Raw genomic sequence first — 23712 nt, forward strand, 5'->3', positions numbered from 1 at the left:
CATGCTTCTAATTTTTTTTTTATGTGCATTATCCATATCTAGTTTAGAATCGACTTATCTCTGAAATTCTCCAGTCCCTGAGACCTGAGCCCCTGGCCATTTTAGTGTTGGATCTTGTGATCCATCCACCTCCTCCGTTTCTCTGGCATCCCCCAGAGCTGGGTTCTAGAAAGAGACACAGCAGCCTGTGGCAGTTCACCTTCCTGTCCCACCATCACCACCATGGACTGATGCCAGCTTGCAGCCAGGCCCTGTGTTGGGTCCTGCAGCTTCAGAGATGAACCAGACAAAGCTCAGCTTTCCCGTCCTCGTCTGATCTCTCTGGGGCCAGCATCAGGGCATGTCCAGGAGGCCTGCCGCTGGTCATCACGGGCCCTGTATCGCTGGTGTCTGTCCTTCAGGGGTTCCTCAGCAATTGAGTCTAGTTCATCTGTCTACTTCTTCCACTCTAAGGAATTCGTCCAGAGAGCATTTGCTGATGTCCCCCATTTTTCTAGGCCTGTGCTGGGTGCTCTGGGTATACAGTGGTGGGGGAAGGCATAATAAATAAGACATGGGTCTGGATGCGGTGGCTCACGCCTATAATCCCAGCACTTTGGGAGCCCAAGGTAGGTGGATCACCAGGTCAGGAGTTCGAGGCCAGCCTGGCCAATATGGTGAAACCCCGTCTCTACTAAAAATACAAAAATTAGCCGGGTGTGGTGGCAGGTGCCTATAGTCCCAGCTACTCGGGAGGCTGAGGCAGGAGAATCGCTTGAACCTGGGAGGCGGAGGTTGCAGTGAGCCAAGATTGCGCCACTGCACTCCAGCCTGGGCGACAGAATGAGACTCCATCTAAAAAAAAAAAAAAGAAAAAGAAAAGAAAAGAAAAAAAGAGAAATGAGACAGAGACATGGACCCCTTCCTCTAGGAGCACATAATCTAATGAGAGATACAGGTGGCTGCAATGCAGCGACATGTGGTCCCGTGTGCAAGGCACAGGCAGCTTGAATGGGAAAATACCTTTGCCTCCGAGACATCAGGATGGACATCACAGAGGAGGTGCAGGAACAGGGTCTTGAAGGATGAATAGGAGTTTTCCAGGTAGAAAAATGGGGGAAAAGCATTCTAGGCAGAGGGAATAGTATGTGCAAAGGCCGGGAAGCATATGAGAGGTAAGGGTTTGGGGAACTGCAAATAATTCAGCAGGGGCATCAGTGGGAAGTGAGCCAGGCCCAGGAGGGAGGGGCATGGACTCATGGGGACTCAGCCTTCATTCCTAGGGTAAAGAGGGCAGGGTAAGTGGAGGAGTCCTGCTGGGTGGATCTGGGCTGTGTGGGGGATGAATGACAGGGCAATGTGGGAGGCAGGTGTGGCTAGGGGGCTGATGCTGCGATCCAAACGAGAGGACTTGAGGCCAGAACTAACACCACAGCAGCAACAAGAGAATATATTGGCTGGGTTTGAAAACAGTTAGATGACAGAACTGTCCAGCTGCAAATGGAGTGATCCCAAAGGGCTCCAGGTAGGGGCATGGGTAACTCTATGGGGAGATGGTGGAGCTATCCCAAAGATGGGAGGGTTGGAGGAGGAGGGGCCGTTTAGGACTTGAGATAGGATGGTTCGTTCAGCTCGGCATGTGCTGAGCTCAAGGTGAGTATGGTACCTCCACAATAGATACCTCCAGGTGGCTGCTGGAACTATGTGGCTGGAGCTTGGAGTGACTGACCAGCGACAGAGCTAAGCACAGAGAAAGGCTGCAGGGAACTGCGGGGGGACGCAGATGGGAAAAGCAAGCCCCGGAGCATTAGGGGCTTGAGATGGTGGTCAGGCTGGGAACCAGCAGCTGGAGGCGCAGGAGGAGACGTGGGCTCAGGTGCATGAGGCCCGTGGGAAGCACAGGGGAGGAACAGGGGCTGCCGGGCTGGCCCTCCGAGGCTGGGCTGCACCTGCCTTGGGCGCCATGGGCCTCCTCCTGGGCTGGTCGCTACCGCCTTGGCTTAGGCCAGTGTAGCAGATTTCAGCTCCTTGCAGCCCCGGGGCCCTGGGCATTGCTCTGTTTGCCTTTCCAAGCAGTGCTTGAAGCCTTGTCCTCGATACCAAAGACCACCACTTGTACTTCCTTGGTGTCTCCAGACCCAGCATAGAGGAGGGACTCTGTACATTCTGTGGACAGTAACATAGAATCAAGGCCCCCCAGAAAGACCTGGCACGTGTGTGCTAAATGCCCTGCCTGCATCCTCATTCCATCTTCCCAGGGCAAGCCATTGAGGCGGGGAACTGTGTCCCTTTGGACAGATACAGGGCGCAGGTGACCAGTTGAAGGCCACATGGTCAGGAAGTGGCGAGGCCTGAGCTGGAACCCAGCATCGGCTGTTCTGTCTGCACCGCGGCTTTCCTATTTGATCTTCTGGGCTGCTTTTCCTCTCCTACTGTGGGACAGAGGCCTGAGACATCCCAGAGCGGGGGTCTGGGATGCGGAGGAGGCAGGGCTGGTGCCCCTGAGATGAGCGCTGAGCTAAGGTGGCCGTGCTCCAGCTCCTTCCTGCCCGAGTCTGGTGTGAACGGGCTGCAGGCAGACCGGTGTCTAGCCCAGACGCACAGAGCATGCTAAGAGGAGGCAAAGAGCTTTGATGGTGGAACCTGAGCTGTTGGCTCCTCACAAGGAGCGTGGCGCCTGTCCCTGGGCACCGCCGCCTCCTTAGCGGGTGTCTGGAGTGGCCTCTCACAAGCAGGTGAGCAGGCGGGACAGGATTGAAACCACCCAGACTCCGATGTGCTGTGTGTCCTCAGACAAGGGCCCCAGGCGAGTAGGAGGTGAAAGGCACCAAGCACTCCGGCCCTCCCCGCCGGAGCCACCTTGCAGGAGCCGCTCCTGTCTACACAGCAGCTGGAGCTTTCTCCTTCCAGGAGCACCCCGAGGGCTGCCACCAGAGAACAGAGGGACTTTCTGCATCCCCCAGAATCCCACTGATTGTAACCAGGTGGTCTCAACTAAACGAGGGGCAAAGAAGCCCGCCAGTCCTTTCTAGAAGGCTGACAGGCCAGGTGGTGACAAGAGCCCTGCTAGGGGAGAGAGAGCTGGGGGATTGCCCTGAAGGACACTGACCTCTGCTGGCTTCAGACACCACGACAGCAAACTGGGGAAAGAGGTTAAAACAAACGTTTATTTAACAAATTATATTAAGAATACAGACAATCACACAGTGGACTTCCCTTGCCAAGTACAAGAGTCACCTTGAATAAATATGCAGCGGGGACGTCATCCCTAAGGGCCTTGTCCAGGCCTGACACAGTCACACAGCAGCTCCATGGCCTTGGCTGGGAAAACAAAGCCGTCACTGGTGGCAACCCCCGGACATGTGCTCAGAGTGGCAGGAGGAGAGCGGGCCGCCCTGAGGGTGCCAGGCAGCCCAAGCAGAGGCTGTGGGCTCAGGGGTGAGTGCCTGGCGTGGCCTCTGGGGACAAGGCAGGCCGCGAACCGAGTTCATGAGCTCAGCCGCCGTGTGGCTGCCAGGCCCGGAGGCTGCTTCCTCAAGGCCCTCCTTTGCCTTCATCCTCAGGCCCACCCAGTTCTCCGAGAAGCTGCAGTCTGGGATTCCCCACAGACACCTGTAGGCTCTGGAGGGCCCTCATCTTGGTGGAGGAGTGCGGGTAGGCCACTCCTGACTGTGCTCAGCACCCACTGCACAGTGGCCTGGTGACCGGCAGGGCCCAGTGGCGGCTGGGAAGTCCGTGACAGGACTGGAAACAGAAAGAGCATCCCCAGCACAGGCTTGCGACGGGATGGCTGGCCCGGGGGCTAGGGGCCGACCCCCGCCTCTGCCGCTTAGCAGCCGGTCAAGCCTCAGCCTCTTCAACTCTAACAAGGAGCAAAGAACATCTACTTCCAGGTCACTCTGGTTTTAGGGGGAATAAAAGGAGAAATGTGCTTAGAGAGCCTGGCCTAGAGCCTGGCCGGGAGCAGGTGCTTAGAACACGGGAGTCCCTCTTGTCCTCCTACCGACCTCCAATTCCTTTACACGACCCCACTGGGTTCTCATCTCTCCAAGTGGTGGAGGATGTGGCTGGCATTTGTTCTTGGACTTGGGGTGGGAAGAAAGGCCTTAATTATACATTTGCAAGGGAGCCCGCAGCAAAGCACCTGCTCCTTGTCACCTTTGTGCCATTTCCAAGGCCTCTGGAAAGACACTTCAACTTTCCAGAGAGAAAGGGGAGGTGGTGGGGACGGTGTGCTCTGGTTAGCCATTCTGGAGGGACAGAGGCTGCCGGCAGGGACAGCAGCAGTGGTGGGAAGTGCTGTGGCGGGGGGGACCTGAGGGATGAGGCCAAGACCTTCTTCACATTTCCAAGGGAAACCTTGTCCTTCCCTCCCACAGTGGCCAGAGGGCTCGTGGAGAAAAGAACTCTCCCAAAAGACAGAAAAGCTCTCAATTCCTAGGTATGAGCCAGAGTTCCATGCCTCAGTTTTCCCGCACCAGCCCCATTCAGGTGGGCTTACACGCACACGTGCTCTCACACACACACACACACACAGGCACACGCTTGTCCTCACCCACCTCTCAGAAGGCAATAAATGGTGGGTTAGGAGCAGCCTAAAACCTACCACAGACACCAACTTGTCCTTAACACTGTCACTGCTTATCTGAAGCTGCCGTTTACTACAACGTTCACAGTCATTTACTCTTATGCTAAGTCCGTAATGCTATGGAGAAGATGGCTCCAGCTCGCCTGAGTCCACGCAGTTTGTCCTCTTCCTGGTGGCCTGGAGGTCCTGTCCATCCAGCAACTGCAGGAGGGCATGCGGGGGCACCTGGCTGGGACCCCAGCTCGAGAGGGGCCTGCAGGGGTGTCAGTGGGGGCTGTGGGAGCCCCTTCCTCTCCTGCAGCCGCCCTCGCTGCTTGTTCTGCGTCCTTGCAGACAGGGCTCCCACACCACTGCCTCTGAGCCTCCTAGGGTCCGGCAGAGCTGCCACAGGCCTTTTCCCAGTCACGGGAGTGGAGTGAAGGGCCCCTGGCATTATCTGTCAGAGGCGATCTCACAACCAGGGCACGAAAAGAGGTCGAAGGACAAAGTTCACAAACCCTAATGAAGTGGGCAGAAGTGGCCAGAGCTCTGCCCTCTGCCCTCCTGCCGCCCCTGCCTGCCGGAAGTCACCCTTGTTGTTGGCTTTGGTCACACGGGCCACCACCCGAGGAGCCACGGCAGACATAGGTGCCCCCCGTGGGTGCCACGGGGCTCCTCAGGTCCCCAGAACCACACTGGCTTATGTGAACGGAGCATCGGCGGCCAGCCTGGCAGCCCCCTCCCCGCTCAGCATCAGTCCTATGACAAGGTCCTGCTGCTGTGCTACCCAGGAGGCCTGAGAAGGCCACCCCCACCAGGGGCGTCCTCGGGTCTCAGGGAGGGAGAAGTGGCTGCTTCCCTAATCCACAGAAATCAAGAGGTATCCGAGTGAAGATCGGGGTGGCAGAGGAGGAAGATGGGTCCACACAGGGGCCTGGGGCCTGGAGACGGAGGGGCTGGTGCAGGTGCATGAGGTATTTCTGGCCCCGCCCGCCTCTTGGCCAGCTGCACTGTCCGGCGCTACCTCCCTTTCCTCCTGTTCCTCTGGGCCTCAGCTAGCACTACTGTGGGCTGCCCAGGGCCTGCAGCGGGAGAGGCTGTCCCTGCTGAGGCAGTGGCTTCCCTGGACCCAGATACTACAGCCGCCAACCGCGGCATCAAGCCCCCACATCCAAGAGCCAACTCTTGGGGACCCAAAGATATCAGGTCTCCATACTCTGAGGAATCAGGACACAGTCCAATGCCTGACACCACAGAGTGAGGCAGCCCTTCACGTGAGGGCCCGGGCCCTGAGAGATGGCAGCCACCACTGCTTAGGCAAACGCGCCTGGGGCTGAACTTGGCGCCCAGCACTGTGAGGACGCCAGCACCAGTGGGTACTCAGGAGAAATGCCAGTTCTGGCCCAAATTTGGTGACTTGGGTCAGAGGGACCTTTCAGAATGACTTGTTCCTGTTAGCAGACACCATCAAGACACGCCTGGCTCCGAGAGGGGCTAGGTGCCCATGCGCCTGTATCCTCCCAGGGCCAGCACGTCTCAGAGGGTGTCCCTGTGGTCCCTGGGTCAGGGCACGGGCTGAGGCACCTGGAGCTATCGTTGGCATGTGGTTGTTGCGCAGATGAGCCCTTGGGGGAGGCGCGCCGTGGCCGAGCACAGCGTCCTGGTGGTGGATCCAGGCAGGGCCGTCAACCGTCCTCCTCCCCAGAAAGCAACAACCCCTCCGCCGGGGGCAGGGCTGCTGCTCCCCGACTTCCAGGCGACTGGGTGAGAAGTCCATGGGATGTCCAAAGGGCAGGGTCCACGCCGGGGCCACTGGCTTCTTCCTTCCACGTCTTCTCAGGGCTGCTGTGAGATCCTGCAGAGAGGAACTTGGTCCTGGCAGCCCTAGGCCAGGGAGGATCAGTGACCCTGGAGAGTCCTAGGTAAAGCTATCGGCCCCCAGGGTCTTCCAGGAAGGGACTCAGCGGCTTAGTGGGGTCTGCCCTGGTAGGTGACAGGAGGGAACGGAGGGAGCCGGTGGGCGTCACTGGGCGGCCGGGGCAACTGCCCGGGGCCCTCAGGGGGACTCCGTGGTGAGTGAGGTTTTTGGAGGACAACTGGTCATCACACAGACACGTTAGGAGCCGCTGGTCACTACAGCACACACAGATTAGTCATGGTTATGAACAACGTCCCCAGGGAGGCCAGGGTGTCAGGCCAACTGAAGATAGGACACGCCCACTTAGCTGCCCAGTCTCCGGGCCAGCCCTGCTGGGGCAGTGTGGGAGGGAGGGCTGGTGGAGGTGGCAGGAGGAGGCGGGGGCAGCAGCCCCTGCCGTCAGTAGTCTGGGCGGTGGTCTCCCCGCAGGTGGCCGCTGGCTCCTCAGGACTGCGGGATCTGCTGACACCTGGTGGGGCTGGGCGGGAGCCTGGCGGCTGCGCTCTGCTCTGTGCGGAAGCTGTACTCATACTGCAGGGGTGGGTGGGGACAGAGAGACACAGTCAGTCCATGGGACACCAGGGAAACCCCTCCACAACCTCAGATCAAGAGCAGGCAGAGGCCTGGGCTGCCTCATGGGGCATCCTGACATAGGGCTGCTGGCCAGGCTGGTGCCAGCCAGAGCCTGCCCTCTGCTGGCCCTCTTGGGCTCCTGAGCTGTGCCCGTGAACTGTGCATGTGGCGTGTGTGTGTGGACACGCCTGCGGGGGTGACAGGCTCCTGTGGCGATCCTCCACAGTCCCTGCCTGCTCCCTGTGAGGCCAGGCCTGGCGCCAGCAGTGTGCAAAGCCATGGTGCCACCCACCTGCCAGGCCTGTGCTGACTGTCATGGCCTTCTGCCCAGCAGGACAGTTCTCGTGCCCCTGCTGGTGAGGGCAGATTCTCAAACCCAAACCTCGCCAAGGCTGGTCTCAGCTGCCAGGCTCCGGGGACCTGTGATATGCTGGCTCCGCTGAAGCAAGAACCAATACCAGGTGGTGCCCAGGGACATGGGAAGGGCCTCCACTGCTGTCCCTGGCACCGTCCACACCCTCCCCATGCCTTCCTTACAGAGTCCTCAGAGGCACCCCTGCTGAGGACTCCTGACAGGCCACAGCGGGGCCAGAGTGGCTGCCTGGGGAGGGGACCTTCCTCCACGGCTCAGCCCTGCTGCTCCCTGTCTTGAGGACAAGAGTTAAGCCTCACACCAGAGACCCCAGCTTACCTAAGCGACCCTGGCTCACCAAAATGAGTTCCAAGTCTGATGGAAATTTAGAGAAGGGATAAGTACCTCTGAGAGGGCTGGGAGCACCTGTAGTTCACTTAGATGCCAGGTGAGGTCTTGGTGCCCAAACATAAAGCAGGGCATGTGGGCAGAGCGGGCACATGGGCAGAGCAGGCACGGGGCACTCCAGCCACAGAAATGGGCTGGCAGCTGCCTGGCTGGACACAGGTGCAAGGTGCTGGGTGTGGGGAACAGCCTGGAACCCTACGTCAAGGCAGCCTCGTGGTCACATGGATTTTAGGAAGCAGGAACTTAGATTAGATCAGTGGTTTTCAAGCATTTAAATATTAAAAAAAGTTTTAGCAGTAGAATTGCCATAAGAAGAGCTCCCCTGCAGAGAGCAGATGGAAGTGGAGCTGCCCTGTAGCTGAGCTGACCATGAGTTGCAGCCCCTTGGGGAACACCTGTAGACAGGCAGTCCAGGAAGGGAGGCCGTCAGGAACACGGTAGGGGTCACACCGCCCCAGGAGGAGGCCAAGCACTGCAACCAGCCCCAGGGAGGGTCCCGGGGTGCCCACGCCCTGCCTGCCAGCAGGTGGCCTTCCGGGCCTGCCCAGCCCTCCCTGCTGCCCAAATCGAGCCGCCTGTAGCAAGGAGCCCTCCCGAGGGCCCCGATGAGTGAGGAGGGCTGCAGGGCTGAGCCTTCAGGGGCAGAGTGGGGCCCAAATGCCATCCAACCATGAAGGGGCATGGGAGCCCTTTTCCCTTAAAGTGGAAAACTGGTGGGGAGGCTGTGGCAGCCAGCAAGTCGTAGCCCAGCACTGCAGCCATGCCCACAGACTAGCGCCACATCCACGGCCAAAGCCCAGCACTATGTCCACGGCTGCCCCTGCTCCACAGTCCCCAGGCCGACCCGGGACAGATGGATAGACCCGGGTCTCAGCTGGGGCTGAGGCTGGCCCTGCCCCGTGTGCAAGGTGGGCTGAGCAGACATGTGGGCGCCAAGCCAAAGGGAGCCCTGTTCACAGATTCTGCTGCCTGGCAGGGTGCAGAGGGAAGGACCCGAGGCTGCAGGACAACTCACGCGGACTCCTCTCCTCTCCTGCCCTCAGTGAACTCATCTCTCAGGTGGGGTGATGCGCCCACAGCCAGGCCTGCCCGGAGGATGGAATGAGCAACGGCAGCGCAGGGCCCGCCACACCCTGGCACTGAGCAAGCTATCACTGAACGTCTGGCTGCTCCACAGAACCCGCCATGCAGCCCCAGCCCTCCACTTTCCTGCTCGCCAACCACCAGGCACAGGCCGCGGTCAGGAGGCTCCGGCTCCGGGAGGCTGAGGAGCGGGGCGGCGCCAAACGCTGAGAGGACACTGCCACCTGGTGGCCGCCTAGGCACATGCACGGCAGGGAACAGCGGCGAATTTATTCCCTGGCTGGCTTCATCAAGCCCCCACAGACACCCGCCCTGCGCTGGGCTCCCAGGGTAGCAGAGGACGGGGCGGGCATGCCCAGCACAGCCCAGCATGAAGGCCACCTTCGAGGGCACATGCACGGGGCGTGGGGACCACTGGAGAGGGCAAGGAGGGCTTCGCGGGGCAGGGGGCATACACATCTTGAAAGCAGATTTGGGGCCTGACTGGCGAAGAGAATTGACAGCACCTAGGGCAGCAGGTGCCAAGGTGCAGAGAAGAGCGCCACGGGCACACCTGCCTGTGGGGACAGCGGGGCTGAGGGCCTGCGGCGTGGATAGTTAGGCCATCAGCCCTGGCTCGGGAGAGAACATGCAGCAGGCTTTTCAACCCTGAACGCACACCAGTCCCCGGGGGTCCCAGTCAAATGCAGATTCTGACTGGATAGGTCTGGGGCCAGGCCTGAGAATCTGCATTTCAAATAGCTCCTAGGTAACCCCATGCTGCTGCTCTGGGGACCGGTTTAGACAATTCTACGACCCAATCACTGGGACCTGGGAATGGGTGTGGATGTGGATGTGCAGAGAGGGAAGGGCCAGAGACCACATGCTGTTCAGAGAGGAGCTGGGGAAAGACTGGCGGGGGAGGGGGTGGGGGTGGGTGGGTGGTGGGGGTGGTGGGGGGGAGGCGGGGGTGGGACATGGCTTGGAGGCGCTCCACTTTGGATGCTCCAAGGCCATGCCAGGGAGATGCCTGCAGAGGTGAAGCATCTCAGATGACAGAGGGAGAAAGCCCACAGCCAGGTGTCTGCACGGCAGTGGAGGGGCTGGGGGAGGCTTCCTGGGCCGCGCCTTCTGCTCCTTCAGTAGGCCTTGCTGTATCTGCTGGTCCGGGTTTCCTGGGAGTGGCAGGGAGTGCTGAGGGCTGGCCTGCCAGAGAGAGCAGGTGAAGGGCGGCTGCAGCCCCAGCCCGAGTGTCCACAGCCAGAGGGCCTAGGCCCGGGCCTGGTGGGGGCTTTCTGGATGGTGAGCGGGGGAGCAGGACGCTTCCACGCCTCTGTGAGCAACTGGCTGATTGGGCAGAGGAGCTGTCCTGGGGACCCTGTGCCGCTGTCCCAGTCTCTGTGGCCAGGAGTGGGAACAGGGTCGCGGGGAGGGCATGGCTGGGCCCTCCGGGCTGGGGGAGGGCGGAGAAGGCGCCCCTTCCTGCCCGCGCCGCGCCGGTCCCCGCGAGGGCGCACAGATTGCGCCCCCACCCTCTCTCCCTCGGGATTTTTTTCCCTTTTTAGGTTATCTTGGCTGGAGAAAAGCGTCACCCACCCCCCTTCTTGTTTTCCCTAACTCCCCAAATGAAATTTCAACATATGTCCCGCGACATAATCCCCTCTGGCTGCGGCCGCCTTCCCGCAGACGCGGTCCCTGCCCGCTCCTCCCGCCGTGTTTACCCAGGAGACGGGGCCGCTTCTGGAAGCCCTTTCACTCCCTTGGGCAAACAGCGAGTACCTTTGAAGGTGGATTTGGGCCCGGATCTGTTTACTCAAGACATTAGTCTCCTGCATAAGAAAAACCTGCACTCGCGAACAAACAGCAAATCCTTTTTGAATTAAAAAAATTTTCAATTAAAAAGCATTTGGTCCGCACAGCTCCGTCCAGCTGCGCAGCGCCGGGCCTGCGCCCTCTGGTGGGCACAGGCCGCCACTGCAGTAGCTGGGCAGCCCGGGCCTGGGGCCTCTCTCCGGAAAGAGATGTCACTGTCAGGGGTTCTGCCAGGGGTCCCGGAGGCTCTGCCAGGGGTCCTGGGGACCCTGCCACTGATGGCAGCAGGCGTCTCCGGCCACGGTGCGAGAGTCTCAGCTTCTAAAAGCCTTTTCTCATAGTGAGGCCAGTGTCCTGCGATAGGAGGTGCCAATTGTAGCTTCCAGCAGCACCTAGGAGGCAAAGTCCCTTCAGCCCCAGCTTCGAGGCAAAGAGGGGGCAGTAGAACCTAGTGGTCTACTCACAACTAGGACGTTTCGTGTGCAAGTGCCTTGAGAGTGAAAAGAGCCCTGGTTACGCATCAGAACCAAAGGCTTTAACCACAGTGATGCATGTGCCCCACCCGGGGTTGGCAGGAGTGGTCCTGGTTTAACCGGCACCGGGACACCAGCATTTTTTGAAAACACTCAGGTGATTTCAGTACTAACTGCACTAATCACCAGAGGGGAAGGCAAGTGCACTGCTCCTCCAGGCTCCTCCCTCCTTCCCACACCAGGTCTCACACTGAGCGCTCTAGAAGGCTCCAGACGGGAAAGGGCAGTAAGGGGCTGATCCCAGCACCCGAGCTTTGCAGAGGAGGAAAGTGAAGCCCAAGAAAGGATCTGACTTCCTGAGGTCCCAGAGTGAGCTGGGCAGTGCTGGACCAGGCCTGGGCCCAGAGAGGCGTCGGGGGAGGGGGGCAGGTGCTGTGCTGGCTGGGAAACCTGCATTAGACATTGGCATCCACCTCTCCTGGGATGCAACTCCAGCATGGAGGCCAGACCGACAGACATGAACTAGTGAGCTCGTGGGTGAATCATGGTAGGGTCTGGAATGGTGTAGTCCAGAGGGCAGGGGCTGGGCCAGGCCAGGTGAGGACAGGTGGGAGGGAACTAAAGGGGCCAAGGCTGGGGCCAACGAGAAGAGTCTGGTGCACGGGTGGACAGACACTGATGGGTGGGCTTGGGCAGGTGGATGGGCCTGGCCCTAGCACAGGCAGGGAGAGGTGGGGGAGACGCTGCACCGCAGCCCCACCTGTCTGTTTCTCCAACCCCCGGCTCAGCACTCTAGTCATCCCCTTCCATCTCAGGCGCTCCCACGGCCTCGGCCATGATACAGGCTCTTCCTGTTTCTAAAATCCTAAAGCTTCAGCTTGCTTACACAAGGGGCTCCATGTCCTCATGTGTTTCCTGAAGATGAGGAATGCAGCCCTGGCTTCTGAAACACTGAAGGAGAGAGGCAGGGCCCAGCACACTGCCCACGTCATACGGCAAGGCCTGAAGTGCTGTATTCCCGGGACGGGCCTTCAGGGTCCCATGGCCCCATCCTGCAGGCCTCTTCCGCAAGACGAGGGTGGGCTGCCCACTGCTTTCTAAGGCATATTCCGGGGCCCCTCCCCAGGCAGTAGTTCAGTGGGTGTGGGCGCCGGTGTTTTGACAAGGACCCAGGTGATTCTGAGCAACTGTCCGGTTTAGAATCCCTGCACGTCTTCTTCCAGCAGCTGCGGGACTGGCTGAGGCCACAGAGGGGAAGGCACCGGCCTGGGGCCGCCTGACACTCTGTGGTCTGAGCCTTCCCATTTTCTCCATGGGAGTCCTTGCTTCCTACTTGGGCCATGGCTCTAGAGACATTGGAGAGGCTGCACACCCAGCGGGAAGCCCCAGGTCCAGAGAGCGCAAGAAAGTGCTTGGCCCAGAGGAAGGTTATTCATGAGCAGGTGGGCCTTGGGGGTACGGGGAAGCCAGGATGCCCACCTCATGCCCCGGAGATGAGGCGGATTCCTTGTTCAGTGCTGTCTTTGAGAGTGAGGCCCTGCAGCTGGGCCTGGAGCTCAGGGCTGTGACCCCTGTGGTCAAGAGTAGGGAGCTGGATAGTCTGGCAGGACAGAACCCCCTTGCCACTACTGGGGAGTGAGCCGAGGTCCCATGAAGCCACGCCACTTGACCAAGGCCTCCGGGTTGGGGAACAGCTGGGAGACGCGTTCAATGACCACACTGCGGGGTGTGGACAGAGGGGTGGGTGAGGGCTCCTGCAGACCCTTTGGGAAGCCGCTTCTCTTTTCCTAACAGCCTGCCCAGATGGTTCATGAGCTCTAACCTGAGAACCACAACCCAAAAGCACGGAGCCAAAGATCCAGCTGGGGGCTGGGTCTCACCCTAAACCGGGGGGGGAATAAGGGCCCCACCAGCTCCACGTGGTTCTAGGGCACCCCCGCCCCTGCTTCCAGCCAGTTCAGCCCCTGCTCCCTGGAGCCAAGAGCTCCAGGAGCAGAAGCCTGTGTGTCTGGGCACTGCTGTGTCCTCACCGCCCAGCACAGCACCCAGCCCGGGTCACTGAATAAATGCATGGCAATCTGCCAGTCCAGTCCCTTCCTCTCTACTAGTCTACATCCCAGTCATTCTGTCAATCCTCATTGGTACCCAGCCCCTCCTGTCTCCTCCAAGCCTGGGTCTCCCACAGGGCGATGACAATGCCGAGGGTCTGTCTCTGAGGGACACCCTGCCTTAGGCTGCCTGTCCCCTGGGCTCAGGGCCCGGAGAGTGCCCTCACCTTCAGGGCACCCTAGCTCACAAAGCACCTTCCACCCAGGATCTGGCCTGCGTCCAGGAGCAGGGCAAGTGACTCCCAGCTCCCCACCCTGATGCAGAGCCCTGAGCCCCACCTCCTGGGGAGAGGTCTTTCCCCTGCGTGGCTCCCCCTCCTCTCCCAGCCAGTTCTGTCAGAAACACTCTTCCTTGTCCTTAAGGACCACTAAAGGGACACTTGCTCTGGGAAGCGTGCTCCTTCCCCGGGGAAAACGGACCACAACAACACTTTCCATACCCTCCTCATGCTCAGGGCAGCTGTGGAGCCTCAGTTGTAGCTCCAGAGCCCAGTAGAGATCATGGCCTAGAACGAATGCAGGAATGAGTGAACAGTGGGTGGGTAGCAGTGGGTGGGTGGGGAGTGGGTGAGTGGAAGGGTGGGTAGGTGAATAGATGAATGGGTGGGTGAGTGAGTGCATGGGTGGGTATGGATGGATGGGTGGATGGGTAGGTGGCTGGGTGGATAGGCAGGAGGATGAGTGGATGGGTTAAAATGTGGATGGGTGGGTGGGGGGATGGGCAGATGGATGGATGGATGGGTAGGTGGATGGATGGGTGGATGGGTAGGTGGATGGATGGGTGGATGGGTAGGTGGATGGATGGGGGGGTAAATGGGTGGATGGATGGGTAGGTGGATGGATGGGTGGATGGGTAGGTGGATGGATGGGTAGGTGGATGGATGGGTGGATGGGTAGGTGGATAGATGGGTAGGTGGATGGATGGGTGGATGGGTAGGTGGATGGATGGGGGGGTAAGTGGGTGGATGGATGGGTAGGTGGATGGATGGGTGGATGGGTAGGTAGATGGATGGGTAGGTAGATGGATGGGTAGGTAGATGGATGGGTGGATGGGTAGGTAGATGGATGGGTGGATGGGTAGGTGGATGGATGGGTAGGTGGATGGATGGGTGGATGGGTAGGTGGATGGATGCGGGGGTAAGTGGGTGGATGGATGGGTAGGTGGATGGATGGGTGGATGGGTAGGTAGATGGATGGGTAGGTAGATGGATGGGTGGATGGGTAGGTGGATGGATGGGTGGATGGGTAGGTGGATGGATGGGTGGATTGGTAGGTGGATGGACGGGTGGGTAAGTGGGTAGGTGGATGGACAAGTCGATGGTGAGTGAAGAGACACACCAGGCTCTGGGCATAGCTCAATGCAAAGGAGAGAAAGCAGCTAGTTTAGGGGCTCATTTCTTGGGCAGGTAGAAGGTCATCCTGGTTTTTAGTCCTTGTGTCAGCAGCACTGTGCTGGCACAGCCCTGGGGCTTCTGGGCATGACTGAATGTCAGCCCATCCCATGGTACAGTAACTCATGCACATCAAGTACCAAGCCCAGGGCCCGTCCACGCAGCACGTCATGCCTGTGGATGATGAAACTGAGTCTAAGTCTAGTGATTTGGTCTGTTTCTCTCTGCAGGCAGTGTACGAGCTGCAGCTTCACACAGTGCTGGCCTGTGTGGTGTTTTACAATAGTCATAAACATTGAAAAGTGAAAAGACTTTGCATAGGATGCCGATATTTATCTAGATGTTATTGAAAAAAACATAGGGAGATATGACAATTCCAGACCCTCATTCTCACCCAGTAAACCCTCAGTCTCACAGGTGGGTGGTGGGTGGAGGTGGCCTCCTTTCCAGAGGCCTGTGCTCTCCAGTTTGCCACAGTCCCCAGCACTCCCTACAAAGTGCCCAGCTGGGAAGACTGTCCACTGCCATCTCACCACCGTGACTGTGTCTTGCACGTGCATGTATAGGATGATGCGGGCGCAGCCAGCAAGAAAGCAAAATGTTTCTCGTACCTGGGACTATTAAAAGTAGGAAAATGAAAGATAGATTAAGAAAACTATGTATTTCAAAAAAAAAAATGGGAGAAAGCACATTTTGTGGTGGAAATGAAGATGGCTGCATGATGAACAAAGACAAAAACATGCCTTGCTCTTGCCTCGCTCTCTCCAACCCCTCGCTCCCTGTGGCACCTGCATGTCCAGCTGTGCTGCTCTGGGTGGGGGCTCTGGGCAGGGCTGTGCACTGTCAGATACCCTGGCCACTGAATAAATGCCATTTCCCTTCTCTTCTCTTTTTTCTTTTCTTTTCTTCTCTCTCTCTTTCTTTCTTTTTTTCTTTTTTTTTGAGACAGGATCTCACTCTGTTACCCAGGCTGGAGTGCAGTGGCTCCATCTCAGCTCACTGCAGCCTCGACCTCCTCATACCTTGGCCTCCCCAGTAACTGGGACCACAGGCATGCACCATCACACCTGGCTAATTTGTGTATTTTTTGTAGAGATGGGGTTTTACCATGTTGTCCAGGCTGATCTCAAACTCAAACTCTCAAGATCGGTGGGCTCCAGTGATCCACTCATCTTGGTCTGGCAAAGGGCTGGGATTACAGGTGTGAACCACCAGGCCCAGCCTAAATGCTATTTTGGTGTCTGCAAACAACCATGGGGGGCTCCCTGGTCACTGAGTCAGCATTTTAGAATTCACCTGAATACCACCTAAAAAGCGAGTCGTTGTATTTCTCCTCTTCTAGATTGTTTGTAGAAGAGATTTAAAACCACACTGATCGCCAGTACTGGTTACTGGGTGGAAAATGAGAGCTGTGAGGTGCTCCGGGAAGGGGCCCTCCCCACCCTTTGTCTTGATGCTTATTTTTACACACGTGCTAAGTAGCCTTCCACTTGTTCATCTTAGTAGGCATTACTTTACCTAAAACTAGAGGTGCAAAAGTTCCCAGAAACCATAAGAAAAGGGTAGGAAAAATCTTCCTCTGAAGGACTTGCAAAAGGTGAGATGTTCACCTTGACTTCAATTCTGCATGAGCGGGTGTGACTCACAGCGGTAACCAGGGCAGGTGGTTCTGCCTGGCAAACATCACCTCTGCTTCACTTTATTTCTACAGGCTTAGCCTGGTTCTCTTATTCATATGATGAATGCCTTGGGCCACCACGGGAACAAGCTGTGTGGTGGTGGCGGCTGCTAGGATGACATTGGCTGCCGACAAGACCCAAAAGGGCAGTGGGGGAGGGGGCTTCCAAGACACTCAGAATTAGGAACTCTATTAATACAATCCATCATATTAATATGCCTGGGGAGAAAAAAATATCTCAATGGATGATTAAAAGACAATTGTCAAAAGCCACCATCCATTTCTGATAAAAACATTTAGGAAAATAGAAATAGATGGCTAACGCTTTAACAAAAAAAAAAGACAACGTCTATAAATAGCAAGTCAAACCGCAGCACTATGCTTTAATATTGAAACTACAAACTTCCATTAAAAATATGGATGACATAAGGAGGCCTGGGGACCTGCAAGTCCCTGCCGAGGTGTTGGACAATGGCACACAGGAAGAGGAACAACCTTGCCAGGATAGAGGCCTTAGCATTTGCTGGCGATGTAACTGCTTGCCTGGGGAACCGATGAAATGCAGCTGGAAAGCCATCAGAAACAGTAAAAGAAGCCAGAGGGATATCTAGCTTCAGAAATAATACACAAAAATCAATGGTTTCTTGACATATAAGTGTCAGAAAATAGAATGAGAAAAAATACCTCATTTACAAAAATCACAAAGACATAAAGCAGCTAGGAACGACCTAAAGAGAAAGGACCAGGACCTGGGCTAACAAGAGGCATCCCTTGTTTCCGGATGGAGAGACGCTTGATCTGAGATTCCAATTACTATTCTATTCAACCATGCGCTCAATGCAGTTCCAACAAAAATCTAGAGTGGGCTTTCTGGAACTTCCTTCCCCCGCAGGATTCTAAAGTTCAACTGGAAGAATAGTCCTGTGAATAAAATTAGTAAAATTCTGGGGGAAAAAAGAGAGAACCAACCCTACCCTATACTAAAACTTACTATAAAGCTGTAAGATTCAAAATAGTGTGGTAATAATGTAAAAATAGAATAATGGAGCAGAACGGAATCAAGAAAAATGTCCACTGGTCCACTTACATATGATAAAAGTAGCACTTAAGAGTCAAAGAAAGATCGCCAATATTGACAAAACCAGCCAATGTTTTAGGGTAAAATAAAGCTGTCTGTAGTTCTTACCTTCTAATAAATTTCAGATGGATTAAGTAGTTGAAAAGTATTTAATATTTTAATATGTAAAATAATAAGGGAAAATAGGGGTGAATGTTTTTATAATCTTCTACGACACAAAGCCCAAATAAACAAAGAGAAAATTGCCCATGAACATTTGGAAACTTTTGTACAGCAGAACACACACATCATTTACAAGGTGAAAAGACAGTGATTAAAGCATGTGTATTTGAACTTATAGAGAAAATTTTGCTGCCTTTAAAACATAAAGAGCTCTTAAAAATCAATGCAAAAGCTACAGAAGCTGATAGAAAACAGCTGAGCAGACAGCAAGCAGAAGAGGCTCACGTGAGAACACGGTGGCTCATAAGCATCTCAAAAGTTGTTCAACTTGAAGAATGGTCAAAGATTTTTGTTTGTTTGTTTGTTTTAAGAGACATGGTCTCTGTCACCCAGGCTGGAGTGCAGTGGCACAATGATAGCTCACTGCAGCCTCAACTTCCTGGGCTCAAGTGATGCTCCCACATCAGCCTCCTCCTGAGTAGCTGGGAATAAAGGCATAAGCCACTGTGCCTGGATAACTTTAATTTTTGTAGCGATGGGGTCATCCAGGTTGGTTTCAAACTCCTGGACCTAAGTGATCCTCCCACCTTGGCCTCCCAAAGTGTGAGGATTACATGCGTGAGCCACTGCACCTGGCCAAAATAAGCAAAGATTATTAATTAAATGGAGGGGCACATGAAGGTCCCAGTGAGTCTTAGCTAGAATAAGGATGTGAGGAAAGGTTCCCTCAGGCACCACTGCGGGACTTCCAATAGCCCCATCCTGTTTGAAAGGCAAATGGTAACATGCATCCTCTTCCAGGGAAAGACCCAGGAGAGCCAGGGCACGTGTACAAGGAAATCTATTGCAGCGGCGTAATAGTGAATAATTGGAAACACCTCAAAAGTCAGTCGACAGTGGATTGGTTAGATAAATTATGGCATAATCATAAAAGGGAACAACATGTAGTCATTAAAAAGAGTAAGGCTGATCTGTAAAGGAACATGTGAAGACGTGTAAGACATACTACATAGTGCAGAGCCAGGTCGCGGCCGGCGGTACTGCATGAGCTTGCTGAACGTGTGTGCGCGTGTGTGTGCATGGGTGTGTGTGCGCGCGCGTGTGTGCGCGCGTGCGTGTGTGCGTGCGTGCGTGTGTGCGTGCGTGCGTGCGTGCATGTGCCCCAGGAGTGGACGGAGGGGGAGGTTCACCTTTTACATGTTCCTGTAATGTTTGCATTTTTATAAACATGGACAACCTTGGTACTCAGGAAAACATTAAATATTTAAAAAATCAATTTTGATCGGCAGGGGAGCTGCTTAGAATGATAAACTGCCCAAACAACCTCCACAATTTATGGGAAGAGAATTAATCTTGTCTGTGGCATAAAACTGGTTCCGACACTGTGGTCAGACGCTGGTAGAGTCTGTGAAGCGGTGGTCCCAAGCTGTATCCTGTATTGAAAAGAAGCCTCAGACTTCTCTCATGATTTCTGCAAGGCCATCTACTTAACTCATTCGTTACGTCTCTTTGTTTTGGGCTGGAATTAGCTCAGCTCAGTGGGACAGCTCTGTAGGAATTTGGGTGACAGTTTTGCGTCTTTTAGCACTATATTAAAAAAAAGGGGCAGAACTGGTTGGCTTCTGTTTATTTACATAACTTTGAATATCTGAGGTAGGCAGATTTATTTCCCCAAACATTTCAGCTTCCTAACTGAAAAATAAATAAATAACAAGGATTCTGGGTGGTGAAATGTTAAATCTCATAGGCAGAGAAAAGGCACCTTATTTCCTGCTGCAGTTTAAGATTCTACCACTAGATGGTGCAAAGGGACCACACATTTTTCAGGCTCACCAGTTCGCGCCACAAAATTCTTCAACATTTAATAAGCACCAGGAAAGCTTTCCAAAAGTAGAAAGAATGAACAATTGTGCGGGAATAGGAACATTTTGCTTTTATAAAATTGGGACGCTGCCATTTCATTACTGATACAAAAATCTGCCTCACTTTATTCCTGTGGGACATAGGTCCCAAATCTACACTAACCTCGTATATTTGAAGAGACCCGCACAAGCTCGCGCAATGCGGACATCTAAAAGTTGAATTCAAAAATCCTTTTTACCTCATGCTGCCAAATGCATTTTTGTTAATTCCACCTCAATGTCGTGACGTAAATACTAGCGGAATCGGCCCCAAGCTAAATAAGCAATAAGCCCCATTTTTCAACGCACAAACACATAAAGATGTCAGCTCAAACTGTTTACTAATTAACACTTAAAAAGACACAAATTAGATATGCGTGGCTAAGAGCAATTATAATCAAGACGAATTTCTCTAGTCATTTGGGAACTGAAAAAAATGCCTAATTGCTGGAACCAATGTTTTAAAAACTGAAATCACGCCAGTTAGCAAATATGTTCATTTAAAGAACATTCCACGTGACTACACTCTTGAGGATTGACTACAAACATGAGAACAAGGAAAATATTTAGGTATAAAATTAAAATTGTAAGCTCCCTTAGATTTATAACTTCTTCATTAAATATGTCTGCAAACAGCGGCCCATAAAACCCTGCAGCAATTAAGTGGTTAAATGAACTGCCTCCCTTGTCAATTTTAAGGGGGTGATTAATATTAGAGTGTCCCTTTACTAATGAGACCCTCCCTCATCTTTCGGCTTTAAAGTCGAATGAAAATGGAGGCTGTTGCTCCACCAGGAGCGCAGCAGGCTAGTGAGTGCTTCCTCTGCCGCAGTTTTGATGGTGGCACCCCCGGCAGGGAATGGGGATCACTGTGGTTTCTGCTGAGGTCGGCAGCTGGTAGAAACGGCTCCACCTGGGGCTGGAGGTCGCTCCGGACTTCTCCACTGCCCGGTGCCCTGTCACTGCAGGAAAGGTTCAGTCCTGTTCTCACAAGGCTTGCGGGTAGTTATGCACGCAGCCTGAAACCCACACCCAGCGCTGCTGCCTCCCGGCCGGGATGGTGAGGTCTTCCAGGGATGCCAGGGCGGGACCGCGGGCGGGGAGGGAGGATACACAGGTAACCAAGACATGAGGATTATTTTAGAAGCTGCTGCCTGGACTGCAGAGCCAGGCAGCTCCCACCCCGGTTGCAATGGGGAATCCGTCAGCTGGAGAAATGGGGCAACTGCTTACCAGGGAAATAAAGAGCGGCAGAGACAGAGAATATTTATACGCCCATCTCCTCACGCCCAGAGAAGATGCTTCATCATGGGCGCTGGCTGCGAAATTACACTTTCCAGGCTCCGGGACACAGACAGCCTTTTGTCTGGAGAACAGTAAGGGCTTCACGGGGACAACAGCCCCACCGGGTCACCCACTGCCCTCCTGCAGAGCTAAACTGGAGGGGAGGGGACAAGGCATGGACAGGTGGGGCCGGGACCAGAAAACTGCCCACAGTGGCCACGAGGCTGGTACTGACCAGCCCCTGGTCACCTCCCTGGCTGAGGGAAGATGAGGTAAAAATTCACTTCCTCATGCCTGGGACTCATGTATGCAGGCCCTGGGAGGACGGCAAAGCCCCTGCTCTGGGTGCGAGGTGACAGAGGTGGCAGGAGCACAGGGCCGCTGGAAGATGGCCAGGCAGGAGGCCGCTGCTCTGTCACGGGGAGCCAGCAGGGTGATGGCGTTTGAGTTGGAATTTCTCTATGAATTATGGCTTCCTTCACTTTTAGCCACCCACGCCATCACGGAGCAAGTCCGAATCATGGAAGGTTTTTTGTCTTTCAAAAAATCCTTTCTTCAAAATTTGCTCAATGGCGCATATATTGATTTTAACTTTAAAACATGACCGTCCTTGGGCGTTTTTGGTGAAATTTCACCCAAGTGCATCAGGTACCACGACTCCTGGGGAGACCCTGGTGAAGAGCAGAGCAGCCACCTCTAACCACGCTCCACCAGCTGCCGGGTGCCCTGACCACTGCGCCATGCCACACGCTGGGCTGGGATGAGCAGGCCTGTGCTCCACTTTGGGGGTGAGGGGGCCTGGGAACTTGCCCCAGAGCTAAACCTATATGGCAGATTTGTCCCCTACCCCAGGCATCCACATTGGGAGGCTGTGTCCTGTCCACCGTCTACACAGCCCACGAGGGTCCCTGCAGACACGGGCATCTGAATGAGCTCTCCCCTTCCAGTTCTCCAGGGCAGCCTGGCTGTGCGGGCCCAGCAGTGCATGCTCCCTGGGGCCCCTCAGGATGCTGGGGGCTGAGGGACACTGCCCACCCCTAACCAGGTGATACCCCATTTGTCAATCAGTGCTGGGCAGCTCCTGGGCCAGGCCATCTGTGTCCTTGTGGGGGTGGGGGCAGCTGTGCTTGGCTGGCTCTGGGGAGCTCCCTTTGGCTGCCCATGTTCCTAACCTCCATGCTCAGAGTGCACAGGGTCACACGGTTTGTTGGAGGGTGGCCGTCCCTGAAGCTGAATGGTGGCAACTGTGTTTGGGCTTCAATTCAGAATCATCCCCCAGGCAGAGCATGGTGAGGACAGTTAACACTGGCAGGAGGGACACTGGCTGCAGTTCTGGGAGGAGAGGACAGTGCTGCCTCAGAGCTCACACTTCTATTTCCCTTCAAGTTGGGACCACTCTGTAGTAGATAAAGACGGTCATGTATTCAGCCAGGTCACACTCAGCCCCACTGCTCAGCTCTGGGTTGCTGCTGTGGGAGGCTGGCCAATCACTTAACTTCTTGGGTCCAGACTTCTGTAAATGGGTGGACCCCACTTCCTCCCACGGGGTTCAGAGGGATCGTGAAGGGCAGCACCTGCCCGGTACAGAGCAGCCTCTCCCTGGAGGCCGGGCTCGCCACCCTGTTTGGGAATCCCGGGTGAGCCTGGGGAGCTGTTCTGGACAAGTGGGAGCGTGGTCAAAGGTCTATGCCCCTGAACCTGAAAGCAGTCTCCCACTTATATTTGCTCTATTTTTTTTTTTAATTTAATGGTATAAAACACCAAGGTTTACAGTGAACAAAGCAAATTTCTGAGCAGAGACTTCTCCACCCCCGGGCTCCTCATCAAGGGCAGCCAGACCTGTTATAAATGAAAGGCACAAAATCAAACTCATCTCGACCCAGGGGACACTCGGCCCACTCCAGGGCCAAACTCGCAGAGCCCAAGAGTGACAGCCAGTCGCTTGGTTCCGGGTACCACTTCTCCTTGAGCCCCCAACTCCCACGAGCAATGCTGAGTTCAGTGGCTAAAAGAAGCAACTTCAGGTTTATTTACGGAGAAAAGCCTCTGCCACGGCTGCGGAAGGAGCCAGCTGGCCAGAGTGTGTGGACATCAACGTTACACGAATGGCTGTGCACATGAATGGGTGGCATAAGGAACTTTTAAATCCTCAAGTGAAATGAAAAACTCTGTGGTGCTCTCGACTGCGGCGATACTTGTTACGGCTTTCTACCCTGTTTTAAGGTTCTAACCTCTCCCCACTCCCCACGTTTCTTTACATCGACTTTAATTTACTTTAATAGCAAATACAGACCTGTTTTGTTATTTTTTTTTGAGATGGAGTCTCACTCTGTCGCTCAGGTTGGAGTGCAATGGTGCAATCCTGGCTCACTGCAACCTCCGCATCCTGGGCTCAAGTGATTCTCCTGCTTCAGCCTCCTGAATAGCTGGGACTACAGATGTGCTTCACCATGCACGCCTGGCTTTTTTTTTTTTTTTTTTTGTATTTTTAGTAGAGACGAGGTTTTACCATGTTGGCCAGGCTGGTCTCAAACTCCTGACCTCAGGTGATCTGCCTGCCTCAGCCTTCCAAAGTGCTGGGATTACAGGCGTGAGCCACCACACCTGGCCCAGACCTGTTTTTTTTTTTAAACCCATCGCTAAAACCAAGAAATACAGCTGGCTTTGGTCCATAGGGATGGCACTTTCGGCCCTAGCAACAGAGCAGTTGGACAGCGGAATGGGTGGGCCTGTGCCGACTCACGCCCTTCTTTGTGGACAAGGAGAATGGTAATGATGGTGACGGTGGTGGCTGTGATAATGGTGGCAGCCAGCAGCCACTGAGGCAGGCAATGGTCCAGGCCATTCACTGGACCTTTGCAATTAAACCCACATAGACTCTGGACTAAGCACTATTACTATCCTGATTGTGCAGAAAAAGAAATGTTGGCTCAGAAAAGTCAGTGGAAGATCTGAAATTCTAGCCA

General features: G+C 55.0%; 1 protein-coding gene and 1 pseudogene across 3 annotated transcripts in view; both read right to left on the bottom strand.

Moving 5' to 3' along the window:
* Nucleotides 1-3125: 3125 nt before the first annotated feature.
* LOC126937261 (uncharacterized) lies at nt 3126-6699 on the bottom strand (annotated as a pseudogene). Its single transcript, XR_007719694.1, has one exon. The product of XR_007719694.1 is annotated as an uncharacterized LOC126937261 (transcript).
* The window catches only part of MVB12B (multivesicular body subunit 12B), a 179760-nt gene continuing 159173 nt past the window's right edge, over nt 3126-23712 (bottom strand). For both annotated transcript variants that reach the window (XM_050760566.1, XM_050760567.1), the window contains exon 10: nt 3126-6995. In XM_050760566.1, the coding sequence (XP_050616523.1) occupies nt 6909-6995 (87 nt within the window). In that variant the 3' untranslated portion in view covers nt 3126-6908. The remainder of the gene's footprint in view (nt 6996-23712) is intronic.

The sequence above is a fragment of the Macaca thibetana genome, chromosome 15 (genome assembly GCF_024542745.1).
Source record: "Macaca thibetana thibetana isolate TM-01 chromosome 15, ASM2454274v1, whole genome shotgun sequence".
In the NCBI taxonomy this organism is placed as follows: domain Eukaryota; kingdom Metazoa; phylum Chordata; class Mammalia; order Primates; family Cercopithecidae; genus Macaca; species Macaca thibetana.